General features: G+C 41.6%; 1 protein-coding gene across 13 annotated transcripts in view; it reads right to left on the bottom strand.

The window, feature by feature from the left end:
• Positions 1-22,288, bottom strand: part of chid1 (chitinase domain containing 1) — a 352,093-nt gene that overhangs the window by 87,636 nt on the left and 242,169 nt on the right. For 12 of the 13 annotated variants that reach the window (XR_010330348.1, XR_010330349.1, XM_064337950.1 and 9 more), the window contains one exon: positions 7,616-7,655. The exons of the other annotated variant lie outside the window; for it this stretch is intronic. Coding sequence is in view for 9 of the 12 variants with exons in the window: in XM_064337950.1 (XP_064194020.1) it covers positions 7,616-7,655 (40 nt within the window). In the remaining 3 variants the exon portion in view is untranslated. The remainder of the gene's footprint in view (positions 1-7,615; positions 7,656-22,288) is intronic. 13 annotated transcript variants of the gene reach the window in all.

Raw genomic sequence — 22,288 nt, forward strand, 5'->3', positions numbered from 1 at the left:
ACCACCCAACAACACATTAGCAACCACCTGGAACACCATAGCAAATGCCTAGCAACACCCTAGCAACCAGCTTTAACTCCAAAGCAACCACCTAGCAACACCATAGCAACCACCTAGAACTCCATAGCAACCACCTAGCAACACCATAGCAACCACCTGGAACCCCATAGCAACCACTTAGCAACACCCTAGCAACCACCTGGAACACCATAGCAACCACCTAGCAACACCCTAGCAACCACTTGGAACACCATAACTGCCTAGCAACACCCTAGCAACCACTTGGTACACCATAGCAACCACCTAGCAACACCCTAGCAACCACCTAGAACTCCATAGCAACCACCTAGCAACACCCTAGCAACCACCTAGAACACCATAGCAACCACCTAGCAACACCCTAGCAACGGCCTAGAACTCCATAGCAACCACCTAGCAACACCATAGCAACCGCCTAAAACTCCATAGCAACCACCTAGCAACACCCTAGCAACCACCTAGCAACACCATAGCAACTGCCTAGAACTCCATAGCAACCACCTAGCAACACCCTAGCAACCACTTGGAACACCATAACAACTGCGTAGCAACACCCTAGTAACCGCCTATAACTTCATAGCAACCACCTAGAATACCCTAGCAACCCCCAAGCAACCACCTGGAACTCCATAGCAACCACCCAACAACACACTAGCAACCACCTGGGTCACCATAGCAAATGCCTAGCAACACCCTAGCAACCAGCTATAACTCCAAAGCAACCACCTAGCAACACTATATCAACCACCTAGAACTCCATAGCAACCCCCTAGCAACACCCTAGCAACCACCTGGAACACCATAGCAACCACCTAGCAACACCCTAGCAACCACCTGTAACACCATAACAACTGCCTAGCAACACTATAGCAACAACCTAGCAACATGCTAGCAACCACCTAGCAACACCCTAGCAACACCCTAGCAACCGCCTATAACTCCATAGCAACCACCTAGCAACATCCTAGCAGCCTCCTAGAATACCATAGCAACACCCTAGCAACTGCCTATAACTCCATAGCAAATGCCTAGCAACACCCTAGCAACCGGCTATAACTCCATAGCAACCACCTGGAACACCATACCAACTGCCTAGCAACACCCTAGCAACCGCCGAGAAATCCATAGCAACCACCTACCAACCACTTAGCATACCCGAGCAACCAGCTAGCAATGCCCTAGCAACCACCTGGAGCTCAATAGCAACCACCTGAAACTCCATAGCAACCACCTAGCACCACCCTAGCGACCGCCTAGAATTCCATGAAACCACTTAGAACTCCATAGAACCACCTAGCAACACCCTAGCAACTGTCTCAGACATCATAGCAACTACCTACCACTGTTCACTCCGTTCAGCACAAAGTCGACGTTGCGTTGGCGGCAACCACACTTCACAATTTCTGCAGGAATTGTCTAGTTATTATTATTATTATTCCACCCATTTTTTGGACCGCTACTCCTCCCAGAGTTTTCGCACCACATATATGTGCATTATGTCAAGTCGAGCGGCTTGATCTGGAATGGTGTGCTATTACTTTGTGGAAAGTTCGGGTGGACGGTTTTTGAGAAATTTCACTTTTTTGGGGGATTTTTTCCCATAGAGAATGAATGGTGGAATGTTCACCCTTGTGATGTCACAATGCTGTCTTCTGACCTTTGTGATGTCACAATGCTCGGTCTCTCTCTAGATTTGAACATTCTGCCATTCATCTCTATGGAGAAAAATTGCCCACAAATTGTGCAATGCTTCATTGGACATGGTAGAGAGTCCTTTGTCCATTGGTGGAGCTCAGCCTTGCCCCCCTTCCTGATTGGCCGATGTTTGATATTTCATAACTTTTGAACCGTTTGTCATAGAGAACTATGGGTCGCGTCATTGGACTCAGTAAAGACCTAGCAACCACCTAGCAACACCCTAGCAACTACCTAGAACTCCATAGCAACCATCTAGCAATGACCTAGAACGCCTTGGGAACCACCTAGAACTCCATAGAACCACCTAGCAACACCCTAGCAACAACCTAAAACTCCATAGCAACCATCTAACCACACCATAGACACCACCTAAAACACCCTAGCAAACGCCAAGAATAATTTAGCAACTACCTAGCTCTGTTCAGTCTGTTCAGCGCAAAGTCGACTTTGCATTGGCGGCAAACACACTTCAGAACTTCTGCAGGAATTGTCTAGTTATTATTATTGTAGAAGTGCATGTAATCACTTCAGAATAAAGAAAATACAAAATGGGGTTTGTTTTTTTTTGTTGTTTTTCAGAATAAATATGTCCTGTAGATTTACTGAGGAGACAGATAATTTGGTCATTTTGGTATAAATGTACTCTTTATTTCAAGCTTTGAACCATGTCTGTACTGCAAATAGTTTTGGAAATAATGGGGTTTATTTAAGGCAGAGGGGATTCTTACAAAGCCCTGGGCTGCGTTTCCGAGTTTCGATGTACCTTAACGTTTTACGAAGGTTCTTAAGGTATACCTTTCAAAGGGAAACCGCTTTTTTACGAGTGTTTCCCGGACTATATCTTAACAGTTCCCTTAAGGGACACCTCAAAGGTACATCGTAAGTTGGAGCTGGCCTTCACTGTGGTGCTGAAAAGTTTATCAATCGATGCCAAGCGAATCGATTGTCTCACTTGTAAAGGCTTATGAATGACGTTTTAATATAACAAGTGTTGTCATAATCATTTTACATCAATCTAATATTGCAGAAGAGGAAGCTATGCCTACTAAAGATTATCTGCTAATCTCTTTAAGAGTCAAAACGAGACCTTAAAACTACCCTAAGATAGTTTTAATCAATAAATGTAGGCTACAAAAGATAAAATAAAGAGCATCAATCGGGACATATACGCCATAGTCTGGGACTTCTTGGAAGCCCAGAACAAAGGATATAGGGTACATATGGGTGAATTATTTTGTTCTTATTGAAACAAAGGTCTAATTTTAATTTGTTTTTGTCAAACAATATATAGACAACTGTAGCAGCATATCCCGATTCCCGTGGACTTTTCTCTGCATTGCAAAAATGATCGTAGATGAAAGGCAAAAGCGCGTCTGTGGAAATTGATAATGATTAATTCTACACCGCGTATGCAACGGCATTTTAACCTGGGTCAGTAGAGTAAAGAGGGTATTAAATGAAATATTGCCAAAGCATTTGATAGTCATAATCATAATACTATAGACGGCTCACTTAAAGGAAGTAAAAGAGGGCACACAACGTGGCGTTTCATTGCCGTGTTTTGTTTGATCACTGATTAGTGTAATTAATAGCAGGTGCATCCGATTACTAATTTAATTTATTACGCACTGGGACTGGCTAATGCAGCCTACATAATTACCCGTGGGTAGTTGCACATATGAAGACAAGATGGCTGCAAAAGCAAGACGGCATAGAGGGGCGGTTTTCACAAAGGAGGAAATGCACGTCTTACTCGATGAAGTGCAAGAAAACAAGGGCGTCCTATTCAGTAATTTCAGGAGTAATGTTTCTAATAAGGCAAAAGTAGGTATTTGGAAGAATATAGCCCAAAAAATGGCTGCTTCCAGCTCCTGTCCACCCAGAGACTGGACAGTTGTCAGGAAAAAATGGCAAGACTTGCCAAATCTCGAGGGGCGGCAGTGCGGAGGGAGATGGCAAAAATGGGTGGTGGACCCAACGTAGTATCCAGCCTCACCCCTGATGAAGAAAAGGCCCTTTCAATAATTGGCCACACGGCCTCCCAAGGCATCTTGGGGGGCATTGATGTCCGATCTGGCGAGGGGACATCCACCCTCCAGCCCTCTTGTGAGGGGACATCCACCCCACCCCTCGAGCCCTCCTCGCCACCCCAAAGCTCGTATGCCTCGTCGCTTTCTGGCTGTGGTTCTCCCCCCATCCCACACGACTCCCCCCCGACAGAAGCCTCGGATGCGAGGTGGAATGTCGAGGCAGAGAGTCGTGCGCTGCAGCTGCAGCGAAGACCTTCTCTGTTTGGAAAAGGAGAAGCTGGTGGTGCTGCGGGGCATCGAGGCGCAACTGGAGATGTCCAACAACCTCTAGCGGGAGATGCTGGAAGTAAAAAGAGCAAAACTGGACCTCCTGCAGAGGCAGTATGATTTGGCAGAGGCGCAGTTTCATAGGCCCTCCATATCCGTGCCCATCATTCTGCCGTCTCAAGGTAAGTCTAACGTTTTTTGTGTCCTATTCCTATTCTGCAATGTATTCCATTCAATTTCACTAATTAACTTTTCTTCCCTTGCAGATGAGACAAATCTATGACCACGTCCCTGTTGATGAATTTTTTTGTTTTTTTGTTTTTAAGGAGCGGTATACTATCTTTTTGTTTGCATTAATTTTGTTCCTTTGATAAAACATGCTCCTTTTTGGAAACCTTAACCTTTTGTTACATTCTGCAAATAAAGCACCTGTGTTCTATTCCATGTTGTTTGTTTTTTATAGAGCGTTTCACTGGGATTCTGTTGCTAGGGAATAGTTTAGACCCAGGTGTATTTCGTGTCAGTTATTGCATTATCAAACATTGAAATAGGAAATAAAATTGTCTGTTTAGAATGTTTTATGTTAAGATAAAACCGTTCTTAAGCCATGTGCTTGGAGAATATCGCTGTGGGTAACGCACGTGGGTTACGCGTGCAAACTTTGATTAGCTGGTTTAAGTTTTGGTAGGCTAATTATAGCATTTTAATTTGATGGGTCCACACTGATAACAGCGGGCTCATTGTGGGGAGAAATGGGGTTGACTGAAGGGAGTTTGGATGGTGGGTTTATTGCTGGAATGGGAGTTTGGATGGTGGGTTTATTGCTGGAATGGGAGTTTGGATTGTGGGTTTATTGCTGGAATGGGAGTTTGGATGGTGTGTGGGTGACTGGTGCTGGACATGGACCGTTTAGTGACTGCAAACAAAAAGTGGAGAAAAAACAAAAGATTCCAACTTCAGCCAAAAATGTTGATGATATTTTGCCTGGCCTGAAAACCGGCGTTATATTGTGCTGCACAATGTTCAGGGGGAGGAGGGTTGTCACCTTCGGCGTCATCATCCTCTTCATCCTCATTATCCTCCGGAGGCATGTGCGCTCGTGCGCGCACAGCAATGTTGTGTAGCATTGCTGTTACAACAATGACAGCACAGCACTTTGCAGGGTTGAACTTCAGCCCTCCCGCCGACCAATGAATGCAGCGGAATCGGTGTTTCCAACGGCCAATTGTGCGTTCTACGAGGCCCCTGGTGCGGATGTGGGCATCGTTGAAAACCTGCTCAGCTTGTGTTACAGGATTCGCCACTGGTGTCATCAGGTAGGTTCGGAGGGGGTAGCCAAGGAAAAAACCCCTGCCGAACACTCCCCTGGCAGCATCCTGCCCCACAGCTGAGTCGGCCCAGATGTAACTGTCGTGCAAGCTGCCTGGCCACTTCGCCACGACGTCTACAATGAGCCCATTGTGGTCCACCACCACTTGGGTGTTGATGGCGGAAAACCCTTACGACAGATGAACATCTGGTCATCCACGGATGGGTTGGACACAGGGATTAGGGTCCCATCCACTAGTCCAATCACCTGGGGAATGCCAGCCACAGCGTGGAAACCCTGGTGTGCCTGCTGTATCCCCTCTCTCCTTGCAGGCATCTTGATATGTGCTTGGGCATGACACACGAGGATGTTGGTCACGGCCTCTACACTCCGTGATACGGAAGCCTTGCTGAGCCCGTTTCCGTCTCCGACCACCTCCAGAAAACTGCATAAAAGCGTAAGGCCGCCAGGAGCTGGACCTCTGGGCTGAGGGCAAAGTTGCACCGAGTGGCCCTTGAAATGTGCGGGGACACAATTTCAAGTAGTTTCAGTATTTCCACCCGTGGCAGCCGGTATTTAGCAACGATGGCAGTGTCTGAGAGGGCATCAAGTGGTTTGAAGTTGCTATAAATGTTAACATAACATGCTACCGAATGGCGCGCTTTGGTTTAGGCAACAATTCGGGCATGCAGCCTAATGGTCTAACTGGCCCGTGATCGAAGAATAGAGGTGCGCTCTTGATAGTTTCAGCTGTCCTCATTTAGATTTGTCAATTTGCCTAATATCTGTCAAATATAGGCTTGTAGTAGCAGGCTATGGTAGTAGCAGGCTACGGCCTTTGGTTTAGAGCAACAATTCGTGGTAATGCAGCCATAATGTGGTCTAACTGAGCCCGATCATGATCGACTAGATATAGCGGGTGCCGCCCTCTTGATTAGTTTCCAGCTGTCCTCATTTAGATTTGTCAATTTGCCTAATATCTGTCAAATATAGGCTTGTAGTAGCAGGCTACAGTAGCCTAACCAGTCAGAAAATCCATATTAATCCACATATCCACATCCAATTAGCTCCACTACGTATAAATTAAAAAAAACTTTTTTTTTCTTCACAAATTGGATTAGTATTCTGGATAGGCCCTATACTTAATTGCCATCATTATGGGAATAGACAGGTGAAACGACAATATTCTCATGACGTGCTATGCACAGAAACGTTGATTGGATAATTAATTTTCGTAAAGTTAATATTAAACTATCTATGTAATTTTTGCATGCAGATGTGCTACTAGATGCGCACTGTAGTACAACCGTCGATTTGAAAAGCAAAATGTTGGCATAATAAGGCTGAAACCGCGGAGCGCATCGCTAAGGGACAGCTTACGAGTGCCTCAGACCACCCTTTTAAAGGTATACCTTAATTAAGGTATACCTTAGCTAAGGAGACGCTGGGAACAGCTCAAGACCTAAAGGAAGAGCTTAAGGTATACCTTACGACGCACGTAGCGCTAAGGAGACTCTGGGAAACGCAGCCCTGGGTTTTAAGTGGGGTTTTAACTTGTGCTTACGCACACAAATAGCATTATCATTTATGTCTTACTAATATGAATGACAAAAATTGTGCTATTATTGTGAGTTGGCAAATTATGGCAAAGTTATTTAATTCAAACAAGTGAATTACTGTAATACAGATTTTGAAATGTCTTGCATTCTAAAGACACAGTATTCCATGGGATAGTGTGACCACCAGAAAGGAGTGCTGATGATTGCTATGTTGGCTAAAGGACAGGTAGGCCTACATCTCTTTCTCCTAACAAATTTAGTGGATAAATTAGTCTGTAAGTAAAAAAAAATACATTCTTCACCTGAAACTAAAAAATTTTAATTAAAAATAAAACTAAATAGACATGTATGAAGAAATCTGAATAGTATAGAAATAGAAAGAAATGGAAAAGACAAAACTTGGGTGCCAGTACTGTGTCTTCATAACAAAATAGTCACAAGTTAGGCTTAACATACTAGCTATCATAGCAAATGTTAGTCTACAATATTGCCAAAATGTAAGCACTGTTGCTGTTCCAGTTCAGGCAAAGGTATTCTGATGCATAAGATGGTATCATCAAGTGTGTTCCAGATGTAAAGCTGAAGTGCTGTGATTTCAGATGCAGCGCAGTACTTTCTTTTCAAGCAGACTTGGAAGAATGAACTGCCAAGTATGGAAGATCCCAGAATACAAGGACACATAAATATAGCGACATACATAAAGGCACACTTACCTTCAGAGTTGGGTAGTAAACCACATGTTTGTTCTCCTTTCTATTTGAAAAGAAAGAGACAACAGTCTGTTTAGTTGCAATGAAACAGGTTACTCCTGCCTTTGCATGTATGCTTACTCAAACCTGTGCCATATAGGATCTAATTAGGGTTATCATCCAGGAATTTTGTAATTCACATTTACGTGCCAAGAACTGACTTTAAAGTAACAATCTCGAAGATCTACGTTTCGTTGTCATTGGCGGCATCTATGGTGATAAGCGGTAATTGCAGGTGTGTTTTTGGTCCTCACTTCCCAGAGACCCAAAGAGTGTTGCCTGTGTGAAGTCAGTCAGTTGGCACCTGGGCCACGCCTCCATAACAATTCGAGGTCACCAGTCCACATGAAAGCGAAAAGGGAATGATGTCTTCTGAGATGGTAACTATAACACTTACTATTTACTGAATAAAAAATGTTTGTTATAAAAGTAACGTTATGTACATACTCATTCATTGTCTAACATTAGGCTAACTTAAGCCGTCTTTACACTGCCAAGCCGGGTTAAAATGCTGTAGCAGACCTGGGGTAGAATTAGTGATGATCAATTTCCACAGACGTTCTTTATCCACCTTTTCTCCAGCTTGACATCTTTACACAGAAATCAAACCCAGCTCTGCTCCACCTATTCCCCGGGGCTAATTCTCTGTGTAAAGACGGCTTTATTCCGTTCATTATAATATATTAATGAACTTGATGGCAATGTGACGGTAACGTTAAGGCCAGTTCAGATCAATGATTTGCAACGAGACAAAATGGTTTTAGAATGTTGTAGAGAAAATTGTAGCGGTGTGTTAGTTGCAGAGCGTCTGAAGCCGTTGTCTGGGGTCTCAATAGACCCACCTTGTCAAATCGCCAAGTGCTGTTTTAGAACGTTTACAATCAGACGTTGTGTAATTTTGCGAGTTGCATCCAGTCTCGTTGCGAATCATTGATCTGAACTGGCGGTCGGTAGCGTTAGCTAGCATTTTTTTTTATTGTTAGCTGACATTAGATTATGTTAATTACATTATCCAGCTAGCTAATGCAACGTTACCTGATGAGAGATGGCTACTGTGCGCAACATTATCTAAACTAATGTTGCCTTTCTTGACATGGTCCAGTGCAAATAGCTATGTAATTTAGTAACGTTACATTGTCATCAAATGTAGTACGAAATCTACATCAACAAATAATATGAACTCTCATGTTACATAAAAACTTTTTAGGGTTCCATAACCCCCCGCCCCCCACTTTCTCTGTTATTGTAACGCTAGCAGACACCGGAAAAAAACAGTACCGCACTCACACACAAGTGAGTTGAAGAGCGAGCCTGTTGCGTTAGCTCCGCCTACCCTCTCTGGCGGACCAACCACTGATGGGTGACGGAAAACGCGTCACTAACTGTGCGCTGCTTGTGATTTTTCCCGGGAATGTTGCCACAGACACTCAGTTCATAATACTTGGTAATACTGCAAATGCAAGGGCTTTCATCAGTGCTCAATAGGCTCAATCACCATTGTGTTACCTCATTCGGACTTTACCTCATAGTGATTTAACAGATTTAGTTAGTTCATTAGTTTTATTTTATTTTTTTTCGGTCTTAACAACAATTTTACCATACATTTATGACATTTATTTAAATGAAAATCTTCAAGATTATTACTTTAATCTAAAAAATGTGGTGCCCTTCAATAGTATGGTAACGAGAGAGTTTCCCTGCGGGATTGAAATGTTCTCCAGTTCTTTGTCATGTGTTCGTATTATATGAATTATAAATAAATTTATAATTTAATAAATAAAAATACCCTTTAAATACAACTTACTATTAAGAAGTATTAGGAATGTAATCCATTTCTGAAGGCATTTTATTATTTTAATAGAATGACTTCATCAATGTTCAAGTTATAACAGATAATACCAGTTGTAAACAAAGGGGGTGTTTATAAGGGAATCAATGATGAAGTATAAGACTATATAATTCAATTCAATTTTATTGTCATTGTACATTGCACAGGTACAAGTACAATGAAAAGTGAGCTTGTAATCTCCCAAGTACAGTGGAAAGGTAATAAGAGGTAGTAGTGCCAAAACAACATATTAACAGTAAACAATATGAGGTAATATAACTCCCTCAGTAGTGCAAAAGAGCAGGTGGTGCAGTAGGCAGTGAAACACTATGGAACAATAATAATAACAATAATACCTCAGATTTATATAGTGCTTTTCTGAGTACTCAAAGTCGCTTTACATGGGGGGGGAAAAAAACAAAAAACAGCAGGGGTATGCAATAAATATAAATGTATAAGAGGTATATAAGGGTATATAATATGAATAATAAATATATAAAGGTATGAATATATAAATTAGAGGCCGACCGATGCCAGATTTTTGGGTCCGATGCCGATCCCGATTTTGGAGAGTCCTAGCCCACCGATTACTGATGTTTTGACCGATATTTTGTCAAAAAGTGCAACATTTTCAAATCAATTTGAAAAACTTATATTTTATTAAAGTTTCTATATTTAAGAACATTTAACTTATAAGCAAACAAATAAAAATAAAAATAACCACACAAAGATAAAAAAGTAAAAGATGATATTAAATTAAATATATATATTAACACCATCTTTAAGTGTGTGAAATCTATAAAAAAATAATTTTAAAAAGTCAGTTTTCCAGTTTCAAACATGTATTTTTATGAATATTATTATTATTGTTGTTGGTGTTATTAATTTGTTATTATTTGTTAGTATCTATTCTCAGTACATTAATTATATTTTCTTATTTTATTCCTACTACATGATCTCAAAGAGTAAGACTATCTAGCGAGCTTCCCTGTCCATAAGAATTTGGTGGTGAAAATAACTACAATGCGCTCAGACGCGTGACTAGATGACACACTCGCTCGCAATAACGCATTTGCTATTGACACAGCCTCATTATTTCTTATATATTCTCAGTAAGTTAAATTAATTATATTTTCTAATTTTATTTCTACTACATGATCTCAAAGAGTGAGACATTATCTAGCGGAGCTAAAGAGTGAATCAAGTGTCAGAATGCCGCTGCCCGACTCATCTACAACCTCCCCAAATTCTCCCACGTCACTCCTCTGCTGCGATCACTTCACTGGCTACCGGTCGCTGCCAGGATCCGATTCAAAGCCCTGACCCTTGCCTACCCCATCTACTTGCAGGACATGACTCAATTCTATGTGCCTGCTCGACCGCTGCGTCTTGCAACCCCTCCCACCCGCCCAAAGGGATCACAGAGCTTCTCCACCCTAGCTCCCCAGTGGTGGAACGAACTCCCCGTCCCTCTCCGAACCTCCCCCTCACTATCCATCTTCCGCCGTGGCCTGAAGACTCATCTCTTCAGACTATACCTAGAATAACCACCACCACGCTGTGTATATATATATTTAAAAAAAAAAAAAAAAAAACCCTTTTTCCTGTCACTTGTTACATGTTGCCCCATCCCTGCACTTCTTGGTAAATTGTATTTGTCCTAATACTCTAGCTTATTCTTCTGCCTAGTTTGTCTTTGCAGATGTTAGACCAGGATAGTGTTCTTTGTTCTCGGCTAGAAATAGCTTTACAAAATAAGTAATTGTACCTTACTGAACCCGTGTTCAGCAGTTGTCTACGATCATGAAAATGCACTTTTTGTACGTCGCTTTGGATAAAAGCGTCTGCTAAATGAATGTAATGTAATGTAATGTAAAAGTGTAACGTTAGATGAAATTAAATTGACTGGATGAAATACCCGCGCTAACTGTTGGTTGATTCACTTCTCCAACAGCAATCCTTCTCTCATGTTATCACGACAAAGCTAGATAACATGGCTTAAAATGATCCATGTTATAAGTGTTTTATCTGCGTTTTTACTCTCTGGTTACCTTGCTACGATGACGCGTGACTAGATGGCACACTCGCTTGCAATAACGCGTTGGCTATTGACACAGCATCATATAGTAGCTAATATCATTATCTCAGATAAAAAAACAAATGTGTGATGCATTCAGTCACCATTTTATTTTGGCTGGTTATTTATTTGAGAGTACAGCGATGTCCTTTGGAAATGTAGATCCTACGCTGCTTATGTGCTCACTGCCACTTCATAAAGGCTTGCTAGCCAGCTAGCTTGCTAAAGTGAACCAAATATGTTAGCTAGCTCGCTCGCTTGATAATGAGGATTGATAAACATAGTGGTCGTATAAACGCATTTAATTAAAAACTTTCACTAAATATACATACCTTTATTGTGGCAATCGAATCTGTGCAGACAAGTCTTGCAGTGGAGAATATACAAGTGATAAACGTCTTATTAGAGAAGTAGCGCGTCAGCTGCTGCAGTTCACACTCGTATTAGAGCTCCCTCTACTGGATAATTCTAGTAAATAGCAACTACAACATTCGAACAGACAAGTATAGATAAATAATCATTGTTTTTTTGTTTATTATACTTATTAAAATATCGGGACACATCGGCGGCATAACTGCCGACCCCGATGTCGTCAAAAAAGTCAAATAATGGCCGATATATCGGCCAAACCGATATATCGGTCAGGCTCTAATATAATTATATATGGAGCTATAAATCAGTGTATGTATATACACTATATATGTATTAAAAATATGGAGGTATACACCGATCGGCCACAACATTAAAACCACCTGCATTTTTCTGCTTTTTCTGATTTAATATTTTATTTTCTCTGTTGTAATCAAACAATTCACACATTCAAAACTCTTTGCATTTAAATGTATCTCTCATGCCCCTTTTCCACCAAGGCATTTCGAGGGCCGGTTCGGAGCTGGTGCCTAATCGCGAACCAGTTCTTCCGTTTTCGACAGCAAAAGAACTGGCTCTCGGCCAGGAAAACTGGTTCCAAAGCGGCACCAACTCTTGGCTGGTCTATAACCAAGAACCGCTTACGTCAGGGGCTGGGGGCGGGATTATCGTGACCAACCAAGACCAACTAAAACTTTGTGACCGCCAGGTAGAGTGAGACCACCTTCGTTCGATAGACAGGAAAACGTAAACTGATTTGCAACTATATATGAAATAGGCAAAATATCGGTAACAACCTGTACCTAGTTATGTAGGAAAAAATGTTCTTGTTATCCTCCAGTGGTTATTTTTTTAGTATTTTCACGATTTTTTTCTGTGCCCGCAAATAAGTCAGAGGTGGTCCAGCGCTAGCTTTTGGTTGCTAAGTGTATCGACCTCCCCATGTAAATGAATGGAACTTTACATAAATTTGCTAGCATACAGTTTCCTGTCTTTCGTATTTAAGGTTAATATGAGAAAGGGTGGTCGCTATCAGCACGTCTAGGAATCCGTACATATTCACTGTTGTAACCCAAGTCGTAGGACACAAAATAGCCGTTAGGAAAGCAGTTTGAAATTATGAAGCAACGTCTGCGCCATTAGATTTAATGGGTCGCGATGAGATAATTCCGAGCATGTTGCTTGTGTTAAAGTTGATATAGTAAACAATAACCCCTCCAGTTCTTCGTGATTCGGAATTTTCGGAATTTAACACAACTTCAACAAAATGCCACATTTTTCCCGACGCTGCATAATTCGTAAAACGGTGAATTATGCAGCATTGGGGAAAATGTGGCATTTTGATGTTTAATTCAGAAAATTCCGAATCGCGAAAAACTGGAGGGACTAAATAAGGCTGCAATAAATATAACTACATTTTAATAGGTAATGTTGTTGCTGGTAAAGCAGAGACGTATACAGACGTATACAGTGACGTAATGACGTGGCTCTCTAACCCGTGGAAAAGCAAACCGGTTCTTAGAAGGTTCTGTAGGATATGCAGTGTTTAGATTTTGGCCTTAGAGAGAGTTTCCTGGCCTCCCCGTCACAAGCATCAAAGCAAATGTGATTGGGGCAATATAAAATCCACTACTAAGATACCCTAATCTAGGCAGACAATCTATGGGTCTCACCCCCTCCGAAGAGACAAACCAGATGACACAGGACACCATATCGGGGGTCGGAGACCCTACATACCTAACATTTCCCTTTCCCATGTCCTCTTTAAGTTTGAATGCAATCTTTAGGTAGGCCAGTCCTTGCCATAAATTAGTCTGACCCCCCTTCCCTTCTCTCCTAAACCTTAACCTGGCATCACCCAATCAGGGCAAACATCCTAAAGCCATGCTGGGTAAGGTATTTAAGATGGCCACAGGAAAAGGTTTTTGTGTGGCGTTGGTGTCAGAGCCTTGAAGAAGAAGTCTTCCTCTTTTTATTTTGGTGGTGGTTCCTTGGTTGTGTGCATTTAGCTGGTTTCCTTATACTTGCGCTTATACTGGAAGTGGGTGATACTTTGGCAAGGTCTGGCTGATCCATTTCTCTGTCTCTCTCTTTTATCCGTATCTCTCTCTCTATTTCCTGGTATTTCTAGGTTAGTTGTTTAATGTTTTTCTGTATGTCTTCTGTTGTGTAATTTAGAAGTAGAGTGCCTGCATTCAATAAAGAATGTATATTTTCAATTCATCAAGGGTCCAAGGTATCAAATGAGCCTCAAACCACTGTGCTGCTGCCAGATTTGCAATAGATACTACAAGGAGAAACAATGCTTGTAGTATCTACTGCATATCTGGCAGCAGCACTGATCAAATGGGATCAAAAGGTACAGAAATTAATGTTTAGGGCTGGGAGTCTGTGGTCATTGTGGTTATTTGTGTAGGAAACACTGAAAAGTGCCAAACTCTTGATGCTGTACAGGTATGGGGCAAGCTGCCAGGCCAAGGCGTAACTTGGTGGGATGGCATACCTGCCACCCCTATAGCCTGTTATAAATTACCTCTGTTCTACCCTACACATTGTAAATGCCTGTTGATAATATTATTTGTTTGTGCTGCTGTGAATGATTTGATAAATGTCTTTTCCAATGGGATTTCCCCCATTTCCCTATATCAAAGCAATTCTAATGTGGTTATTTTGTCATATTTTGAAGTTGTATTAACCATGCCACGCTATGGAGCGTTAAGGCAGTGTGATATTGTCTGCCTACTGTGTGTGTTTTTCATCATCCACAGGTTTCTTTTTATGGGTCGTGTGCTCCATGTAGGCAGTAGTGATTAATACAGCAGTCAAAAGCCACAGCTGTGTTTATTATTTTCGAAAGTGGATATTATTTTCGGAAACATGTTCAAAAATAGGTTTTGAGACAGGTTACTAGGCTGATTTCAATGTTTTTCAGGTGAGAGAAAAGGAACAAAATGAACACTTTTAAAATTTTGTTATAACCAGCTCAGGAACGTAATGTTGCGGGCGGAACAAAAGAACAAACTTCATAATTCTGATTCTGCTTGGAATGAATGGATAGAAAGAAAATCTCTTTGCAAGCCCTGGTGGTGAGCAAGTAAATGAAAGTCTTCTTACGTAGGCATAGGTCTATTGGGATGGCAGGTATGCCATCCCGCCAAGTTACGCCTTTCACAAACAACTTCACACGTCTGTACAACAAAGCCCCAAATTTAAGGGATTTTGCTTTTTCTCCTTATTTTTTCCTGCCAGATTACGTCATCTTAATGCTGCAAGCCCACAAACAATACGTGTCCCCATTGGATATTTACCTACACCAGCCAGTCCTTCACCAACACCAACCAATCAAAATGTCACATATACATGCAAAATCAACTTATATCTTTTTGGCCAAGAAAATTTCCAGTCAACGTAGCTAGTAAGTTTGTGGCTCACTGGTAAAAATGCAGACTTGGGACCACTGAGCCTCTGGATCAAATCCCACCTGAGACTCCCCCGAATTTCTCTTTTCTTACGCTTGTTTTCTCACACACATTTGTCAATTACTTTTCAACTATTGCTTTTGCAACTGCATAATTCTTCTGGATCCTTCTGCACCAAATCGTGCTGGTCTTTCACCGAACGTTTACAGTGTATTATTCAGTTAACCGGCTACATTTGCTTTCAATGTGAACGTTTTCTAGCCAGCTACAATATAGCCAGGCCTCATGGAATACAACCAGACCTGAGTCTGCCTTCTTTAAAACCACAAGCACATTTCTCCAATAAATGTCACCCCTTGGATAGCTACTTCCTCGGTGGCTCACTGCTAATGTTCTTGCCGAATCGTAAGGTCGGAGTCTCGAATCCTCCCTTGGCCTCACACAAATATTTACTTTACTGTACTAACATTTACTTTATTTAATATTTATTGTACACTTATTTTCTAACTAATAATTGTCTATTGCTTTTAAACTATTGCTTTTGCAGTTCTCAGAATAACTGAATCTTCAATGCATATGTTCAGCTAAGGTCACGCACAGCCAACTGTATGCATTTCATGACAGCACATTTCTCGATTTTCTTAAACAGTTACAACAGCTGACCACTGTGGCGTTTCTATACTAACTGCTTTACTTGGCTACTCTACCTAAGGAAGACAGCAAAGAGGAGTCCTACCTACAGCTAAGCGTATCCAAATGCCTGATTAACCTCATAAACACAAAGGGTCGATCTCAGAAGAAATAACTGAAAATGGAGCAGGACAGAAGGGGACACACGTTGCGACCTCAGCAGCTCTAATTGAAGGACTTTGCTGTTATTTTTCTGAATAAAAGCTCATTGGATGGCCATCACATCAGTACATACACTGGGGGGATTTCTATTACGTTTCTCATGGTACCAGCCTCTTATACTTCCGCCACCCCGACGTTTGTCACAGCCATTGGCTTTAAAAAAGAGAAAGTGCTAAACGCCACACATTCATCAGACTGTACACATTCACAAAATGATAACTGTTAACCACAACCGTTTCTATAAGGGTTACTTCGCATTTCTACACCCAGTTCCAATGCTCTACTCATCACGAATTACGTGATAAACTTCCCCCCCAAAATCTCATTCTGCCTCTCAATCACACCAATCTACATATGGGAATGGCTACGATGTATACGTGTTTGCATGTATACACATACTTCTCATAGTCTAAATTTATATGCATGACTGTTATCACTTTCTCAGACACTAACACTTTGGAGAAAGACATTTTCAACATACAAAAATGCCCAGTTACTCACACATACAAAGTACTATAAGTCATTAACACTTGCAAAATCTAGGCATACCATTACAAGTCCTGATATCAAAATTATGCCAAGTTACAATAAACAATATGGGTTACCTTAGCTAACACAAATGAAACCAATCAAATCATACGCCCTGAAACAGGAAAGGGCATTCCCCAAACTTGCCACAAAGCTGGAAGCAATTCAATATCACTGCATCACTCACTCAAGATTTCATTTCACTGAAACTAAGGGGCCTAGCCCAAATCATGAAAAACAGCCCCAGACCAGTTGGACGGGTAGCCTTCTCCTGGCATTTGCCAAATCCAGATTCATCCGTGAGACTGCCAGGTAGTGAAGCGTCAATCATCACCCTAGAGAATGCATTTCCACTGCTCCTGAGTCAAATAGTGGTGTGCTTTACACCACACCTGCCTACAGTGGGGTGCAAAAATTTGGGCACCCCTGGTTTAAATGTCTGTTACGATTAAACTCTAAGTGATCAAAAGCAAACCTGAACTCTAAATGGTACAACATTAAACATGAGACTCTGCAAAATTTAAAGCAACATAGATTTTTATTTTTATTTTTTACTGTTTTTAAATGATAAAAAAAGGAAAAGGACGCTGTGCAAAAGTTTGGGAACCCTTTTGGATTATCCTTAGTTACTTTTTAAAAAGATAATTACTAAGGCCCAGACCCAGGTGATTTACTCATTAGGGCTTCAGTGAGTCAGGTGAATATAATCCCAGGGCTGAACTGTTTATTCTGAAGTAACTCCATGCCTTCTAATTAGAGCCCGACCGATATATCGGCCATTATTTGACTTTTTTGACGACATCGGGATCGGCAGTTATGCCGCCGATGTGTCCCGATATTTTAAACAAAAGTAAAAAAAAAAAAAGTATAATAAACAAAAAAACAATGATTATTTATCTGTACTTGTCTGTTTGAATGTTGTAGTTGCTATTTACTAGAATTATCCAGTAGAGGGAGCTCTAATACAAGTGTGAACTGCAGCAGCTGACGCGCTACTTCTCTAATAAGACGTTTGTCACTCGTATATTCTCCACTGCAAGACTTGTCTGCACAGATTCGATTGCCGCAATAAAGGTATGTATATTTAGTGAAAGTTTTTTAATTAAATGCGTTTATACGACCACTATGTTTATCAATCCTCATTATCAAGCGAGCGAGCTAGCTAACATATTTGGTTCACTTTAGCAAGCTAGCTGGCTAGCAAGCCTTTATGAAGTGGCAGTGAGCACATAAGCAGCGTAGGATCTACATTTCCAGAGGACATCGCTGTACTCTCAAATAAATAACCAGCCAAAATAAAATGGTGACTGAATGCATCACACATTTGTTTTTTATCTGAGATAATGATATTAGCTACTATATGATGCTGTGTCAATAGCCAACGCGTTATTGCAAGCGAGTGTGTCATCTAGTCACGCGTCATCGTAGCAAGCTAACCAGACAGTAAAAACGCAGATAAAACACTTATAACATGGATCATTTTAAGCCATGTTATCTAGCTTTGTCGTGATAACATGAGAGAAGGATTGCTGTTGGAGAAGTGAATCAACCAACAGTTAGCGCGGGTAACCTGCACGAAAGCACATTGTAGTTTTTTTCACGTATTTCATCCAGTCAATTTAATTTCATCTACTCGTTACACTTGATTCACTCTTTGGCTCCGCTAGATAATGTCTTACTCTTTGAGATCATGTAGTAGAAATAAAATAATAAAATATAATTCATTTAACTTACTGAGAATATATAATAAGAAATAATGAGGCTGTGTCAATAGCTAATGCGTTATTGCGAGCGAGTGTGTCATCTTGTCACGCGTCAGAGCGCATTGTAGTTATTTTCACCACCGAATTCTTACGGACAGGGAAGCTCGCTAGATAGTCTTGCTCTTTGAGATCACGCAGTAGGAATAAAATAAGAAAATATAATTAATTTACTGAGAATAGATACTAAGAAATAATAACAAATTAATAACACCAACAACAATAATAATAATATTCATAAAAATACATGTTTGAAACTGTAAAACTGACTTTTTAAAATTATTTTTTTATAGATGGCTGGAAAAGAAAGGAGTAAAAGCAAGGTGTGGAGTTATTTTGATTTCACACACTTAAAGATGGTGTTAATATATATATTTAATTTAATATCATTGTTTACTTTTTTTTATCTAAAAAGTTCTTTGTGTGTTTATTTCTATTTTTATTTGTTTGTTTATAAGTTAAATGTTCTTAAATATAGAAACTTTAATAAAATATAAGTTTTTCAAATTGATTTGAAAATGTTGCACTTTTTGACAAAATATCGGTCAAAACATCGGTAATCGGTGGGCTACGACTCTCCAAAATCAGGATCGGCATCGGCCCCAAAAATCTGGCATCGGTCAGGCTCTACTTCTAATGTATCGACTGCGGTGGCTGTTCTGTCTGGTGTTAAAAACCATGGGTTTCTCTAAACAGTTGTCCAAGGATGTCAGAATCAAGATAGTTCACTTTCACCAACAAGGAGAAGGCTATAAAAAAAACACTCTCAACATTTCAAACTACCTATTTCTACTGTTAGAAACATTACCAGAAAATGGAAGATAGATGGAGCAGTTGAAGTCAAGGCAAGGTCTGGAAGACCAAGAAAATTTCAGATAGAATGGCCTGAAACCTGGTGTGAAATACTCAGCGCAACCCACACATCACTGCAAAGAACTGCAAACAAAAGTAGCACACACAGGTCTAGTTGTTCATAGAACAACAATACAACATACTTTAAACAGCAAAGACCTACATGGAAGAGTTTCCAGAGAGAAGCCTTTCCTATGACCTCAACACAAGATTAAGCGTCTGAAGTATGCAAAAGAAAACCCTGAGAAGCCTGAAGCCTTTTGGAAGAATGTGCTTTGGACTGATGAAACTAAAATGGAACTTTTTAGCCACAACCAAAGAAGGTATGTTTGGAGAAAAAAGGGTGAAGCATTTGTGGAGAAGAACAACTGTTAAGCATGGAGGTGGATCCATTATGCTTTGGGGTTACATTACATTACAGGCATTTGGCAGACGCTCTTATCCAGAGTGACGTACAACAAAGTGTATAACCATAACCAGGAACAAGTATGACGAAACCCCTAGAGAGAAGTACCGGTCCAAGTACAGGGAACAACCGCATAGTTCAACTTGGACCCTGGTGGTTAAACTGATTAACACTAACAACGAGAGCGGCAACAACGCAATCTATGGAAAAATAAAAATAAATAAAAAATACAAGTAGTCGTTAAGACTGGCGCATCAACAAAGTCACCTATTAAACAGCTGCCTAGTTACACCCCTAAGTTTAGTCATTTACAGGGGGGGAAGGGAGGGATGGGGAGAGGTGCAGCCTGAAGAGGTGGGTCTTCAGTCGTCGTTTGAAATGGGTCACAGTCTCAGCTGTTCTGACCTCCACAGGGAGGTCATTCCACCATTGTGGGGCCAGAACAGACAGGAGACGTGTTCTGGAAGTGCAGGTGCGAAGAGGGGGAGGTGCTAGGCGTCCTGAGGTAGCAGAACGGAGGGATCTGGCTGGCATGTAGGGTTTGAAAATCTTGTGAAGGTATGCTGGGGCTGATCCCTTGACTGCCTGGTATGCTAGAACCAATGTTTTGAATTTGATGCGAGCTATAACAGGCAGCCAGTGGAGGGTAGTGAGCAGGGGAGTTACGTGGGAGTGTCTGGGGAGGTTGAAGACCAGACCAGAGCTGGGTTGAGTAGGTGGTGAGAAAGGGGCGGATTCTGCGGATGTTGTATAGGAAAAATCTGCATGCCCGGGTTACTGCTGCAATGTTGTTGGAGAGGGACAGCCTGTTGTCCATCATCACTCCGAGATTCTTGGCGCAGGGTGATGATGTCACTACGGTGTCCCCTAAGGAAATGGAAAAGTCGAGGAGGGGAGAGGATAGAGCAGGAATAAAGATTAGCTCCGTCTTTCCCGGGTTGAGCTTCAGGTGGTGATTGTCCATCCAGCTCTGTATGTCCCTCAGGCAAGCGGAGATGCGGGCGGGGACCTGTGTGTCCGATGGGGAGAAGGAGAGAAAGAGTTGCGTGTCGTCAGCATAGGAATGATAGGACAAGCCATGGGCAGATATTACAGGGCCAAGGGATCTGGTGTACATGGAGAAGAGAAGGGGACCAAGGACTGAGCCCTGGGGAACTCCGGTGGTGAGGGGACGGGGTGGTGATACCTTACCCGCCCAGGCAACCTGGAAGGAGCGGTCAGAGATGTAGGACTCAATCCAGTCAAGGACTGTGCCGCGGATCCCTGATGCTGCCAGGGAGGACAGGAGGGTAGAGTGGTCCACAGTGTCAAATGCAGCGGAGAGGTCTAGAAGAATCAGGACAGAGGAGAGGGAGGCTGCTCGTGCGGCATGGAGTGACTCACTGACCGAGAGGAGTGCAGTCTCAGTCGAGTGGCCAGGCCTGAAGCCAGACTGGTGGGGATCAAGCAGGTTGTTCTCAGAGAAGAAAGCAGAGAGCTGGTTAGATGCAGCACGTTCGAGTGTTTTGGATAGGAAAGGGAGGAGAGATACCGGGCGGTAGTTCTGGGTTGTGTGGCAGCTGCGGGCACAGGAGATATTGTGCGGGTGGAAGGAAGAATGGATTCCACCAAATATCAAGAAATTCTAGAGGCTAATGCTCGAAAGTCAGTCCAGACATTGAAGTTGAAGAGAGGTTGGGTATTCCAGCAAGACAAATATCCAAAGCATACCTCAAAATCAACAATGAAGTACCACCAGGAAAGACGAATGAAGATTTCGGAATAGCCACCACTGTCCCCAGACTTAAATATTATTGAAAATCTGTTGAGAGATCTTAAACATGCCGTGCATGCAAGGAGACCGAAGAATATTTCTGAGCTAGAAGTGTTCTGCCAGGAGGAATGGAGAAAAATTCCAAAAGCAAGAATCGAAGGACTCTTAGCTGGCTACAGGAAGTGTTTGCAAGCTGTTATAGTCGCCCGAGGAGGAGTTACAAAAACGAACAAGGTTCTCAAACTTTTGCACAGGGCCTTTTTACTTTTTTTTTATTTTTTTGAAACTGTAAAAAAATTAAAATAAAAAGTAATCTTGATTTAAAAGAAAGATGAAATGTGTCATGTTTAACTTCGTACCACTTAGAGATCAGGTTAGCTTCTCTTCACTTATATATTAATTGTAAAAGGCATTTTGACCAGGTGTGCCCAAATTTTAGCACCCCACTGTGCACTTGGCATTGCGCATGGTAATCTTAGGCTTGCGTGCGGCTGCTTGGCCATGGAAACTAATTTCATGAAGCTACCGACAAACAGTTCTAGTGCTGACATTACTTTCAGATGCAATCGGTGTACTGTTCTGTGAGCTTGTGTCTAACAGCACTTACAGCTGACCGGAGCAGCTTCAGCAGGGTACAAATTTGACAAACTAACTTGTTGGAAAGGTGGCATCTTATGATAGTGCCAGGCTGTATGCTTGATTTTATTCAGCTGTTATGCCAATAATGTTCGGCTGAAGTAGCCAAACCCACTAATTAGAAGGGGTCTCCACGTACTTTTGGCCATGTTGTGTT

The sequence above is a fragment of the Anguilla rostrata genome, chromosome 5, assembly GCF_018555375.3.
Source record: "Anguilla rostrata isolate EN2019 chromosome 5, ASM1855537v3, whole genome shotgun sequence".
Classification (NCBI taxonomy): domain Eukaryota; kingdom Metazoa; phylum Chordata; class Actinopteri; order Anguilliformes; family Anguillidae; genus Anguilla; species Anguilla rostrata.